General features: G+C 41.5%; 2 protein-coding genes across 2 annotated transcripts in view; one reads left to right on the plus strand and one right to left on the minus strand.

Moving 5' to 3' along the window:
- LOC136155953 (olfactory receptor 7A17-like) overlaps positions 1-14,750 on the plus strand; it is a 61,139-nt gene that overhangs the window by 10,026 nt on the left and 36,363 nt on the right. The window lies entirely within an intron of this gene.
- Positions 10,808-11,770, minus strand: LOC136155760 (olfactory receptor 7C2-like). The gene has a single exon (XM_065917836.1). The coding sequence runs from the start codon at positions 11,768-11,770 to the stop codon at positions 10,808-10,810; it is 963 nt and encodes a 320-aa protein (XP_065773908.1).

Genomic DNA, 14,750 nt, shown 5'->3' on the forward strand with positions numbered 1-14,750 from the left:
TCCAGCATTTTTTGTTTGTAGATTTTGGATAACAGCCATTCTGACTGGCATGTAATGGTACCTCATTGAGGTTTTGATGTGCATTTCTCTAATAATGAGTGATGTTGAGCATCTTTTCATGTGTTTGTTAGCCATCTGTATGTCTTCTTTGGAGAAATGTCTGTTTAGATCTTTGGCCCATTTTTTGATTGGGTCATTTATTTTTCTGGAATTGAGCTTCAGGAGTTGCTTGTATATTTTTGAGATTAATCCTTTGTGTGTTTCTTCATTTGCTATTATTTTCTCCCATTCTGCAGGTAGGTCTTTTCACCTTGCTTATAGTTTCCTTTGTTGTGCAAAAGCTTTTAAGTTTCATTAGGTCCCATTTGTTTATTTTTGCTTTTATATCCAATATTCTGGGAGGTGGGTCATAGAGGATCTTGCTGTGACTTATGTCAGAGAGTGTTTTACCTATGTTCTCCTTTAGGAGTTTTATAGTTTCTGGTCTTACATGTAGATCTTTAATCCGTTTTGAGTTTATTTTTGTGTATGGTGTTAGAAAGTGTTCTAGTTTCATTCTTTTACAAGTGGTTGACCAGTTTTCCCCGCACCACTTGCTAAAGAGGTTGTCTTTTTTCTATTGTATATTCTTGCCTCCTTTGTCGAAGACAATGTGTCAGTAGGTACGTGGATTTATCTCTGGGCTTTCTATTCTGTTCCAATGATCTATATTTCTGTCTTTGTGCCAGGACCATACTGTCTTGACGATTGTGGCTTTGTAGTAGAGCCTGAAGTCAGGCAGGTCGATTCCTCCAGTTCCATTCTTCTTTCTCAAGATTGCTTTGTCTATTCGAGGTTTTTTTGTATTTCCATACAAATTGTGACATTATTTCTTCTGGTTCTGTGAAGAATACCATTGGTAGCTTGATAGGGATTGCATTGAATCTATAGATTGCTTTGGGTAGTATACTCATTTTCACAGTATTGATTCTTCCAATCCATGAACATGTATGTTTCTCCATCAATTTGTGTCCTCTTTGATTTCTTTCATCAGTGTTTTATAGTTTTCTATGTATAGGTCTTTTGTTTCTTTAGGTAGATATACTCCTAAGCATTTTATTCTTTTTGTTGCAGTGGTGAATGGTATTGTTTCCTTAATTTCTCTTTCTGTTTTCTCATTGTTAGTGTATAGGAATGCAAGGGATTTCTGTGTGTTAATTTTATATCCTGCAGCTTTACTATATTCATTGATTAGCTCTAGTAATTTTCTGGTAGAGTCTTTAGGGTTTTCTATGTAGAGGATCAGGTCATCTGCAAACAGCGAGAGTTTCACTTCTTCTTTTCCTATCTGGATTCTTCTTATTTCTTTTTCTGCTCTGATTGTTGTGGCCAAAATTTCCAAAACTATGTTGAATAGTAGTGGTGAGAGTGGGCACCCTTGTCTTGTTCCTGATTTTATGGGAAATTCTTTCAATTTTCCACCATTGAAGATAATGTTTGCTGTGGGTTTGTCATATATAGCTTTTATTATGTTGAGGGATGTTCCTTCTATTCCTGCTTTCTGGAGATTTTTTATTGTAAATGGATTTTTAATTTTGTCAAAGGCCTTTTCTGCATCTATTGAGATAATCACATGGTTTTTATCTTTCAATTTGCTAATGTGGTGTATTACATTGATTGATTTGTGGATATTAAAGAATCCGTGCATCCCTGGGATAAAGCCCACTCAGTCATGATGTATGATCTTTTAAATATGTTGTTGGATTCTGTTCGCTAGAATTTCGTTAAGGATTTTTTCATCTGTGTTCATGAATGATATTGGCCAGTAGTTTTCTTTTTTTGTGGGATCTTTGTCTGATTTTGGAATTAGGGTGATGGTGGCCTCATAGAATGAGTTTGGAAGTTTACCTTCTTCTGCAATTTGTGTGTGTGTGTGTGTGTGTGTGTGTGTGTGTGTGTTGTTTCTTGTTGTTGTTTTTTATTTTAATATTGTATTTTTAAGAGTCTAACCTCTACTCTAGATTTTTAATCTTTGTTTTTCAGTATTTGATATCAATTTTGGACTTTAAGAATCCAATATTCAGTACCCATTTTTACTCAGGCGTGTGATGATTTCTGTTTCCCCCTTTAGACTGGTCTTTTTCTCCCCCAGATCACCTCTATTTCCTCCCTTCCCCTTCTCTTCCCAATCCAATTCTGTGAATCTCTCTGGGTGTTCTGGGCTATGGAGAACACTTAGGGAACAGAGTACTGCCTAGATCTGTCTCTCTCCTCTTGAGTCCCCCTTTTTCTCCTCCTGCTCATCTCTATCTCCTTCCTCCCTCTCCTCTTCTTCATGTAACTCTCTGGGTGTCCCTCACTGTGGAGAATCTTTTCACCATTAACTTAGAATTTTTATCATCAGTGCTGTATAGTTGGAGAAGCCTTTAGGCTACTGGAAGAATAAGACAGAAAGCCAGAGGCAGGAAACTTAAGCCCAAAACCTGAGAACACCAGAGGACTCCTGACTACAGGGAACATTAATTAATAAGAGATCATCCAAAAACCTCCATACCTACACTGAAACCAGCCACCACCCAAGAGCCAGTAAGTTCCAGAGCAAGACATACCATGCAAATTCTACAGCAACGCAGGAACCTAGCCCTGAGCGTCAACATACAGGCAGCCCAAAGTCACACCAAACACATAGATCCATCTCAAAACTCACTAATATACGGACATTTAATACATGATATGAGAGTTGGACTATAAAGAAAGCTGCGTGCTGAAAAATTGATGCTTTTGAACTGTGGTGTTGGAGAAGATTCTTGAGAGTCCCTTGGCCTACAAGGAGATCCAACTAGCCCATCCTAAAGGAGATCAGTTCTGGGTGTTCATTGGAAGGACAGTTGCTGAAGCTGAAACTCCAAATCTTTGGCCACGTGATGCAAAGAGCTGACTCATTTGAAAAGACCCTGATGTTGGGAACAATTGAGGACAGGAAGAGAAGGGGAAATAGAGGATGAAATGGTTGGATGGCATCACCAACTCAATGAACATGGGTTTGGGTGGACTCCAGGAGTTGGTAATGGACAGGGAGGCCTGGTGTGCTGCAGCTCATGGGGTCGCAAAGAGTCGGACACGACTGAGCAACTCAACTGAACTGAACTGAATATATGTCAATGTTGTATTTCAATTTATTTGGGAAGATTGAATTGTTCCTAAAGTGGAATAAATACCTATCTTTCAAAAAATGGCCTCTCACCTACTTCAAACATCTTGAAAATATTAGTGAGATTATGTCCTCAGTGTAAGAATAACTGACACATTTTAGATGAACACATTGACATGTAAATATATAATATCAACTACTGAACATCACTCAGTAGTATCCGACTCTTTTGGACCCCATGGATTATACACTTCCTGAAATTCTCCAGGTCGGCATACTGGAACAGGTAGCCTTTCCCTTCTCCAGGGAATCTTCCCAACCCATGGATAGAACCCAGGTCTCCCACATTGCAGGTGGATTCTTTACCAACTGAACCACCTGGGAAGCCAATATAGTATCAACATGGGGGAGGGTCAAAATCACCTTAAATAATGCAAGATACTCAGAAACAAGACAATAGTTATATATAACTAAATAAAAAATTTAAAAAGAAGTTTAAGGCCAAAGATATGCCTCACAAATCAACTGAAAAACAATCATTTTAAAGAGTCATTCGAAAGGCTTATATTTGCAGAAAAATGGGCATATAACATGTATTCTTGTTGTTTAGTTATTAATACTGTACTTAATAATAATTATTGTTTTTGCTGTTTAGCTGCTAAGTCGTGTCTGACCCCTTTATGACCCCATGGACTGTAGCCCGCCAAGTTCCACTGCCCATGAGATTTTTCAGGCAAGAATACTGGAGTGAGTTGCCATTTCCTTCTTCAGGGAATCTATCTTCCCGACCCAGGGACGGAACCCATGTCCCCTGCACTGGCAGGCAAATTCAAATTTGCCACTGAGCCACCATGGAAGTCCATACATAATAATAATAGGCAAATAAAAAAGGTGAAGAAATATATAAATCGTTGCTCTAGTTCAGTATATAAAGAATGCAACAAAAAAATCTCTTTCCTACCTTGGTCCTGGGAAATATCTTGAAGACTGGTCAAATGTGGGCTGAGAACTTCTGGACTAGTAGCAAAGGGGACTCTGATTTTTCTGGCAGAAATGTGAACTGTTACAATATTTTATGAAAAAGTCTGAAGACAGCTATAACCCTTGAAAATACAGATATACTTTAACTCAGGGTTCTCCAGTGTTAGCACCATTGACATTATGAATCAGATCACTGTTTGTGGTGGCATCTGTCCTGCGCATTGAAGGATATTTAGAGCATCCCTGACTCTACAGAGCTTTCTATGTGTGACAGACAAAAATTCCTGGGGGGATGAAACCATCCATGGTTAGAATCAGAGTATGAACTTCACTATCTCAATGTATTGTGTAGCTTTGGTATAATAGCAACCTAATGATAAAGGATACAAAAGACCATGAAAGTGTTAGAATTATAGGCACACCATGACCTGTTGTACAGCCATAAAAATAATGAATTCATCATTATACTTGTGATTTGAGGCAGGTCTGTGAGAAATTATTGAGTAAGAAGGAAAATGGGGAAAAAAGGGAAAATGGGACAAAAGGTAGGAACAAAGACTTCACTGCTGGTGCAGTCGTAAAGAATCCACCTGTCAATATAGGAAACATGGGTCCAATCCCTGGTCCAGGAAGATCCCCTGGAGGAGGAAATGGCAACTCACTCAAGTATTCTTGCTTGGGAAATCCCATGGACAGAACAGCCTGGTGTGCTACAGTCCAGGGGGTTGCCAAGAGATGGGCATGATTAAACAACAAAATAACATCTTAACAACTAAAACGCATCTCCAGTTCTTTGTTTGAAAGATTGCACTCAAAGATAGGAATCTTATTCTGATCCTATATAGAAAAGCAAAGGACTCACACACATAATTTAAGATAGAGAAAACAAATGGCTAACGAATCCACACACACATTCAGCCTCAGAGATAATGAAGCAATTGCAAGGTAAGTTCATTAGCACTTCCCTGGCAGCTCAGTGGTACAGAAGCTGCCTGGCAATGCAGGAGACACTGGTTCAAGCCCTGTGTCTGTCAGATCCCCTGGAGGAGAAAACGGGACCCACTCTAGTATTCTTACCTGGGAAATGCCATGGACAGAGGAGCCTGGCGGGCTACAGTCACAAAGAGCTGGACACAACCGAGCAACTACCAAACAGCAAGCTCATAGGACGCCCCTCTTTACATTTGATTGTTTTTCACAGGAGATACTGTTAAGTGTATGTCTCTGACAAATACTGCAGCAACGATGCATTTAAAAGCGTTCCTTGGTGTGCACATGTATTTATTTTTTTGGAGGTGCTACGTTGTTGTTGTTCAGTGGGATTTTCTCTAGTTTCGGTGGGGAGGGTTTACTCTTGTTTGTGGCGCATGGGCTTCTCTTTGCGGGGGCCTCTCTTACTGCAGAGCACAAACTCTCTGGGGTGAGGACCTCCGTAGCTGTGGTTCCTTGGCTTTAGAGCACAGACTCAGTAGTTATGGTGCACAGGCTTAGCTGCTCTGAGGCAAGTGGGATCTTCCCGACCAGGGATCGAGCCTGTGTCTCCTGCACTGGAAGGCAGATTCTTTACCACTGAGCTCCCAGGGAAGCCCCATATGTATGTTTTTAATCAATATGAAATATTGTCAAATAGTTTCACCAAAAATTTTGAAAGAAACGCCCTAACTATATTTTATATTCCTACATCACTAATACACTAATTGTCTACTCAAACTATTAATAAGATACATGGACCTACATTCTACTTTTACTGGAAGCACTTTATGCCTCGTGTGTGTTCAGTCACTCAATCATTTCCAACTCTTTGTGACTCCATGGACTGTAACCCACCAGGCTCCTCTGTCCATGGGATTCTCCAGGCAAGAATACTGGAGTGAGTTGCCATAGAACCAGAGATAAATCCTTTACAGGGGCACTTCTCTTTCTTCCTTGTGACTACAGGTCAGCAGGATTCTAATTCAAGTGAAAATTCTGATTGAACAGGTCCTCAGTGGGCCCTGGGACCCTGCACTTCTAACAAGCTACTGGGCTCCATGTTGATGCAGGTCTGAGTATGAGGGTCACACTTTCAGTAACAAAACACTGGTTCTGTGTTTAATTCAGGTACTGGAACTTGAATTTGTGTTAAATTCAGATACAAGTATTTGAATTCATATATGTCTGACTGATTAAACGTGCACACACACACACACACATATATATATTCATATATAATGCTAGGCGCTCAGTCCTGTCTGACTCTTTGTGACCCCATGGTGTGCAGTCCACCAGGCACCTCTGTCCATGGAATTCTCCAGGCAAGAATACTACAGTAGGTTGCCATTCCCTTCTCCAGGGCATCTTCCTGATCCAGTAGGTCTTTGTTGGTTATCCATTTTAAATATAGCAGTGTATATATGTACATGCCAAACTCCCTACCCTTCCCACACATTGGAAATATAAATCTTTTTTTTTTTTTGTGTGTGTGGGGGGGATTGTGGATTGGATTAGATAATCTTTTCATTCTTTCAATCCTTCATGCCAACCAGAATGAGACAAGTTTATCTCTGACCCGTGAAGTTATCTGTTGTAAAATATGTGACCTGCTTTCTGGGTTTATTCTGAGATGAGAAGATGGACTGGGGGTTCATCAAAGGCAGGCTGGAAGCTACAAGCAAGAGATGGAAACTCACAGGGATGGAAAAAAGCCTATGTTCACCTGTGTTGCTTCTGACCTCAGTGATGAGGGATCCTGCAGAACCCAAAGACCTTTGTCATGGAGATAAATATACACACTTGGCCCAAGAAGCAGAGAGACTCAAAGAGGTTCTGAGGGAATGTAGAACAGTTGTAGGTCCACCTGCAGCTTCATGTGCACATGTGCTAAGTCGCTTCAGTCATGTCTGATTCTTTGTGACCCCATGGACTGTGGGCTGCCAGGCTCCTCAGTCCATGGGGTTTCCTAGGTAAGAACACTGAAGTGGCTTGCTGTCCCTTCCTTTGGGGGAATCTTCCTGACCCAGGGATCAAACCTATATCTCTTCTGTTTTGTGCATTGGCAAGCAGGTTCTTTACCACTAGCACCCCCTGGGAAGCCCCTGCAGCTTCATGCTAGTGAGCAAATCAGCAGGCCTTCAGCAGTGTGTGTGTGTGTGTGTGTGTGTGTGTGTGTGTGTGTGTGTGTGTATACACAAATGGCAGCTGATTCTTCTAACCCTCCAAATACACTAAAAATCTTCCTTATAATCTGTGTTAGTTGCCTATGGCTGTTGTTACACATTACCACAATGTGGGTGGCTTATAGGGCTTCCCCTGTGGCTCAGCAGTGAACAATCTGCCTGCCATGCAGGAGACTCTGGTTCAATTCTTGGGTGGGAAGATGCCCCAGAGGAGGGCATGGCAACCCGCTCCAGTATTCTTGCTTGGAGAATTTCTTTGGCAGAGGAGCCTGGTGAGCTACAGTCCTTGGGGTTGCCAAGAATCGGACATGCCTGAAGCAACTGAACATATCCACCCAGGTGCCTTACAGGAACAGAATTGTTTTCTTACAGTTCTGGAGACCAGAAACCCAAAATCAAGACATCAGTAGCGCTGTACTCCCCATGAAGGCTTTAGGGCAGCGATCCTCAACCTTTTGGACTTCTCAGGTGGTGCTAGTGGTAAAGAGCACACCTGCCCATGCAGGAAACGTAAGAGATGTGGATGTGATCCCTGGGTCAGGAAGATTCCCTGAAGGAGGGCATGGCCACCCACTCCGGTGTTCTTGCCTGGAGAATTCCATGGACAGAGGAGCCTGGCGGGCTATGGTCCTTAGGGTTGCAAAGAGGGTTGGACATGACTGAATCAACTTAGCATGCATGCACCCCAACCTCTTTGGCACAAGGGACTGGTTTAGTGAAAGACAATTTTCCTAGACCTGGGATTTCAGCATGTTTCAAGCACATTATTTTTATTGAGTTTGTTGAGCAGGAGGCAGAACTCAGGCAGCAATGCAAGCAGTGGGGAGCAGCTGTAAATATAGATGAAGCTTCACTTGCTGGCCTGCTGTTCACCTCCTGCTGGGTGGCTCAGTTCCTAACAGGCCATGTGCTGGGAGCCAGCACACGAGATCCCATCCATGATAATGTCGTGAGGAGGAGACCTGACAAGCAAGGCAGATCAGGACTTCAGGGATTTCGAAAAGCTGCCCCGGCGCTCACCTTAAAGATGATCTCTGCCTTTCTGATGTTTGCTATATTAGACTACTCCCTAATTTCTGTGACACAGGTAGAAGGCCTTCTCCGATCTCTTTCCAAACAGAATCAACTTAGAACTTTAATTAATGTGTCCGCCGGACGGTGGTATCCTATAAGATTATCCAGGATGAAAGGAGTGTATCAATTTAGACCCCTTTGCTGGCATTCTAGCCTGCTTGGCAAATGCGTACTAATGCACACGACTGCTCACAACACCTTAATCATAAACAGCATAAAGAACCTGATCACACAAAAGGCCCTAATAGGCACAGAGCCCTTCGGGGGTGAGGAAGCCCTGTTAGAGAACATAAAAATATTATTCTAAAAGCGGTTATAGTTAAAGATTTAGAAAAATAAGAGTTTAGAATTGTTAATTTTAACCAGGAATGCTAAACAGGTGCTGCCTCACTGGAGCTGCAGAGTCTTTGTGTGGTAAACCTTTTAGATAAATTTAACTGATAACTTCTGCAAAGGGATTAATCTTTGTGTTCATTAAAGAATAGATTCCGAAAAACAACTTTGCATTCACCTATGTCATAAAATGTCAATAGGCCCCAAGGCCAGAAGATAATGTACACGACCCTCATAAACAAAGAAGCATGCAGAAAACACCCTGGTTTCGTGAAGAACCACCTGATGTAATGTTAAACTATCTTCCCCTTAGAAATATACTAACTTAGGGTATAAAAGCCACGGTAAAAAATAAAGCATTGCCAGACTCTGCCAGATCCTGCTGCACCACCCCCCCCCCCCCCCCCCAGGCTGGTCTGTCTGTCTCTGTCTCTCTCTCTCTCTCTCTCTCCCCCTCGCAGACTTGGCTCTATGAAGGCTGGTCTCACATCTCTCTCTCGCAGACGCTGTTCATCCTGAGAGGCTGGACCCTGGCAGCCATGGGCTGGTACTAATCCATGGTCTGTGGCTTGCAGATCCCTCCTTTATGAGAGAATCCATTCTTGCCTCTAGCAGCTTCTGGTGGCTCCAAGAGTCCCTTGCCTTTTGGCCACGTCACTCCAATTCCTGCCTTTATGTCACAGGACTTGTTTCTGTCATATCCTCTCCTGTATATTTTTTGGGGGGTAAAACATTTTTAAAATTTATTTTTATTTACTTAGCTGTGTCAGGTCTTAGTTGTGGCTTGTAGGATCATTCATGTGGCTCAGCGTCTCTCTCGCTGTGGCACACAGGCTCAGAGGTTGTGGCTCATGCCTTCATTGCTCCAAGGCTTGTGGGATCTTAGTTTTCCAGCCAGGGATCAAACCCAAGTCCCCTGCATTGCAAGGTGGATTCTTAATCCCTAGACTAGCAGGGAAGTCCCTCTCCTGTATCTTCTAAGGACAACTGTCATTGAATTTAGGGCATACCCAAGCAATCCATAATTATCTCATTTGAGGACCCTTAACTAAATTGGCAAAGTTGCTTTTTCCAAAAAGTTCACATTCACGAGTTCCAAGTAGGCATATATTTTGTGGTGTTGCCAATCAAGTTACTATGTGGTTCAGGAAATGTAGCTCAGTCTAGTGGAGACAAAGATTTTAGTGGTCCTAGGAAATATAACCATGAGTCAGGCAAGAGAAGACAACCATCAAAGGTGTGTTTATCAAGCCAATTACCACCATGATCTGCTAAGACTTCTGCTGGGGAAAGACAGGAGCCAGTAAAATATGTATGCTTCAGACTTATTTCACTCAATGGGCAAGTATTTCATACACCAATTCCTGTTGGTCTTTTTGGTTAAGAAGTGATTCCTGGGACATTAATTCTCTAAACATGGGCAGAGCAGACTACAGAAATTTCTTAGGTAATGGATACAGATGTGAAAGTTTGAAGCTAGACAGAATACACTAAAGTGGTCAATGATGAAGGGATATCTTCTATATTATACTTTTCCATTCCACCTTCCTGGAATGCAGCTGCAATTGCTGGAAGGGCAGAAGTCATTTTGTGACCTTGAGGGTAGAAGCCCCACAGTCAAGCAAGAGATAGAGCAAAAAAGCTAAAGGATCCTCAGTACTTGATGGCTAGCTTTGAGCTGTTCAGCTCCAGAATTCACATATCAGGAATGAAATAAAATATATTAAGTTTGATGTGACTGAAAGTTATTCAGAGAAAAGGCACTTCTTTCAGTTCATGTAATTCACACAACCTCAGAAAACATCTCTGTAAATGAGTTTGGCATGCAACATTTCCATAATAGTTATACATCACTTTGACAATATATATTAAAAACATGAGATCAGTTTATTTTTTTAAGAAATTTAAGTCATCACTAAATGTAACAGAAAATGTCAGGTTCAATTCATATGAAGTTAAAATTCATATGGTTACAAACTGAAAAAGGGAACCAAAGATAAAGAATGAAGGAAAATAGAGAGGGCTGTGAAGACCCAAGGAACGTTTTTCTTTAAAACATGAGTATTAGGAAAGATAAAAACATTAAGTGAAGGAAGCCAGGATTTCTGGTCCCCAATGTTATGTGCCCAGTTACTTATGAGAGCCTTCTGAAGGCCCTGTGAATGAGAGACGGTGCCCTGCTAATGAGCTGCACAAGGGCCCCCTTCATGTCCCTGCTCCTCAGACTGTAGATGAAGGGGTTCAGCATGGGGGTGACCGTGGTGTACATCACAGAGGCCACCAGACTTGTTCTAGAGGATGAAGTGACTGCAGAACTGAGGTAGACCCCTAAGCCTGTGCCATAGAACAAGGAGACCACTAAGAAGTGAGACCCACAGGTGGAAAAAGCTTTGTATTTGCTCCTGACTGAGGACATTCTCAGGATGGAGGAGGAAATCTGATAGTAAGAAAAGAGGATCCCAGAGAGAGGAAAGACAGCTAGGATAATAGTCACAAAATAGACCACTGTGTGATTGATGAGGGTGTCAGAACAGGCAAGCTTCAGGATTTCAGGAAGATCACAAAATGATTGTGGGATCTTCATGCTTCTGCAGAAAGATAGCCTCAAGATAGTCAAGGTCTCAGGCAGGGAGGCTGTGACACTGAGGCACCAGGACCCCAGAGCCAGCAGCCCACAGACCCGGGGGCTCATGATGACCATGTAGTGCAGGGGGTGACAGATGGCCACAAAGCGGTCATAGGCCATCACAGTCAAGAGTAAATTGTCCAGGCATGCAAACAAAATGAAAAAGAATACCTGGCTGAGGCAGCCTGCATAGGTGATAACTTGACGCTGTTTCTGGATGTTCCACAGCATCTTTGGGACGGTGGTGGAGGTGAAGCAGATGTCAGCAAAGGACAGGTTGGAGAGGAAGAAGTACATGGGGGTGTGGAGGTGGGAGTCTGAGATGATGGCTAGGATGATGACCAGGTTCCCAGTGAATGTGACCAGGTACATGGACAGAAACAGTCCGAAGAGGAGAGGCTGTAGGTCTGGGTCCTCTGTGAATCCCAGGAGGAGAAAGTTTCTGATTCCTGTTTGGTTTCCTCTTTCCATGAGTCTGCTGGGCTAGCCAACAAGGAGGAAAAAAGGAATACAAAATCTACCCCAAATAAATATTCCCCAGAGAGACAGAAATATCCTTAATCCAAACCCAGGGAGATCATGAAGTCATTCATATTGGCTAAGGATTGACTTTATTTGATGACAAATTGTGGTTACTGTTGACATCTAGAACAATTGTCTTTGAGTTCAGCAATCCTCAAATTGTGATTGTCTCTGACCAGCAACATGACCACCCCCTAGAAATATTAGAAATTCACATTTTTAGGCCCATCTGACCTGCGTGTGTGCTCAATCATGTGTTTGACTCTGCGACCCCATGGGCTGTAGCCCACCATCTCCTCTGTTCATGAGATTTCCTAGGCATGTGGACTGAAATCGATTGCCACTTCCTTCTCCAGGAGATCTTCCCGACCCAGGGGTTGGAGCCAGCATCTCCTGTGCCTCCTACATTGGCAGGTGGATCCTTTACCAGAGTCACCTCTGACCTACTGAAGCACATACGCTGGGTGTGAAGTCCGCACTTGGTATTTTAACAAGCCCTCTTGGAAATTCTGACACACATGTTTGAGATGCATTGCTCTAGTGCTCGCCTGCATCCCCAAACAATCGTCCCTTCCCTGGCATCTACTATGACTGCTCACGAGGGTTTAACAGTGCTTATAGAAATGGGGAATTCTCTGACTCTAGGCAGTTTTTTTCATCGTTGAGTGTTTCTTTCATTGTACTGTATTTCTGTAATTTCTATATCATATCCTATGGAACATGGGTGCTCCTTTTGTTAAAAAAAAGGGGGAAAAAAAGCCCAATATTATCATTAATCCTCATTTACATGTTATTTATATTGTCAATAACCCTATATAAATTCAATCACAATTGAACTTCTAAATATAGACTCTCCTAGAGTTTCTAAATATGGAGTTTGTCTTCACATAAATCATCTTTTGTTTTGCGTTTTGGGTGAATGTGTGCACAGTCGTGTCTGACTCTTTGGGACCCTGTGGACCGTAGCCTGCCAGGCTCCTCTCTCCATGGGATTCTCCAGGCAGGAATACTGGAATGGGTTGCCATTTCCTTCTCCAGGCGATCTTCCAGACCCAGAGATCCAAGCTTCATTTTGTGTCTCCTGCATTGGCAGGTTGATTATCCCTGAGCCACCTGGGAAGCCCATAAAAACAACCTACCACCTCCAAAACTGGCCTTGTATTTTTTTGTATCGTATGAATACTTACAATCTCTCCTTCTAAAATATTTTAAAGAATACAATACCATATTATCAACTTTATTAACTATATTATATCCCTGGAGAAGGAAATGGGGATCCACTACAGTATTCCTGCCTGGGAAATTCCATGGGCAGAGGAACCTGGCAGGCTATAGTCCATGGGGTTCCAAGAGTTGGACACGACTTAGCCACTAAACCATCACTACCGCCATGTTATATGCCAGATCTCTAGAGTTTATTCATTTTGCATAACAAACACTTTATACACTGAGCAAGAGTTCACTATTTCCCTTGCCTTCTAGCCACTGACAGTCAACATCCTATTCCCTGCTTCTATGAGTTTGATGATTCTGGATGCCTCATGTGAGTGGAATCATACATCATACAGTATTTGTCCTTTTCTGTATGACTTATTTCATTTGTTATAATGTCCTCCAGATTCATCCAAAGTGTTGTGAGCAGCAGGATTTCTACATAGTATTTTAATGTGGTTTAGGTTTAATGTCGTTGATAATGACGTTTAGTCCTTCCCATTATATCTATGACATTGCCTTTATGTTAGGAAAGCATTAGATTTTATTTTTTGTATTTATAAGCTGCTATGGGCATTTTCTAGATTTCCTTATTAATTTCAAGATTTTTTTTAATATTTATCTATTTTCTCCAAATTGTATTATTTTACAATGTCTGTTTGTCTTTAGGTCTAGTTGCATTGCTATGAAACTCCACAACACTGTTCAAATTTATGTTAAGAGCTGGAATTCTTACTATTGTTAGAGGACCTTTTAGTGATGTGAAGAAGTATTTCACAATTGATTAACAATTTAGAGCAAATAATGTTAAATCTTATCTCCATATTTCCTAATGAATTTCAAATGTTAAGTGTGGAGCAAGGGACCATATAGACTACCAGAAGAAAATAAATATAATACATAGATAATATAATTTATATATGAATATATGTAATTTTTAAAAGCAGATGTTCTTGCTGAATAAAAGTCTTTGATAGAAGTAAGGGGAGAAAAGATTAATAATTGGACTATAAATTGAAAAATTATTAATGAAAAATGTGCCATGCAGAAATATAATGTATTTGACTAATAAAAATTAGTATCTTTAACCTATAAAGCCTTAATTAAAAGTCATGGAAACATTAATGTATTAGCTGGAGAAAAGGCATAAGATATTAAATATTTATAGAAAGTGTAAAAAAGGTAATAAGTTTTGAGAATTTTTTTTTATAGTATTAACCTAGAGTGTGAAAGTAAAATAAGATACACTTTTCAGTGAGGTCATTAAGAAGACATTGGAAAAAATAAAGACTCAGAATGCAAAATTTCATCAAGTGAAAAGTGAAATAGGACTTCATATACGTAGGCGGCTGCAGTTTGCTGGAGCGGCCATGAAGAGATGCCTCACGTCCAAGGTAAGAGAAACCCAAATAAGATGGTAGGTGCTGAGAGAAAGCATCGGAGGGCAGACAGACTGAAACCACAATCACAAACACCTAGTCAACCTGATCACACGGACCACAGCCTTGTCCAACTCAATGAAACTAAGCCATGTTGTGTGGGCACACTCAAGATGGAGGGGTCATGGTGGAGAGGTCTGACAGAATGTGGTCCACCAGAGAAGGGAATGGCAGACCACTGCAGTATTCTTGCCTCGAGAACCCCATGGACAGTGTGAAAAGGCAAAAAGATAGGACAATGAGAGATGAACTCTCCAGGTCAGTAGGTACCAAATATA

Source organism: Muntiacus reevesi, chromosome 1, assembly GCF_963930625.1.
Source record: "Muntiacus reevesi chromosome 1, mMunRee1.1, whole genome shotgun sequence".
NCBI classification, from domain to species: Eukaryota; Metazoa; Chordata; class Mammalia; order Artiodactyla; family Cervidae; genus Muntiacus; species Muntiacus reevesi.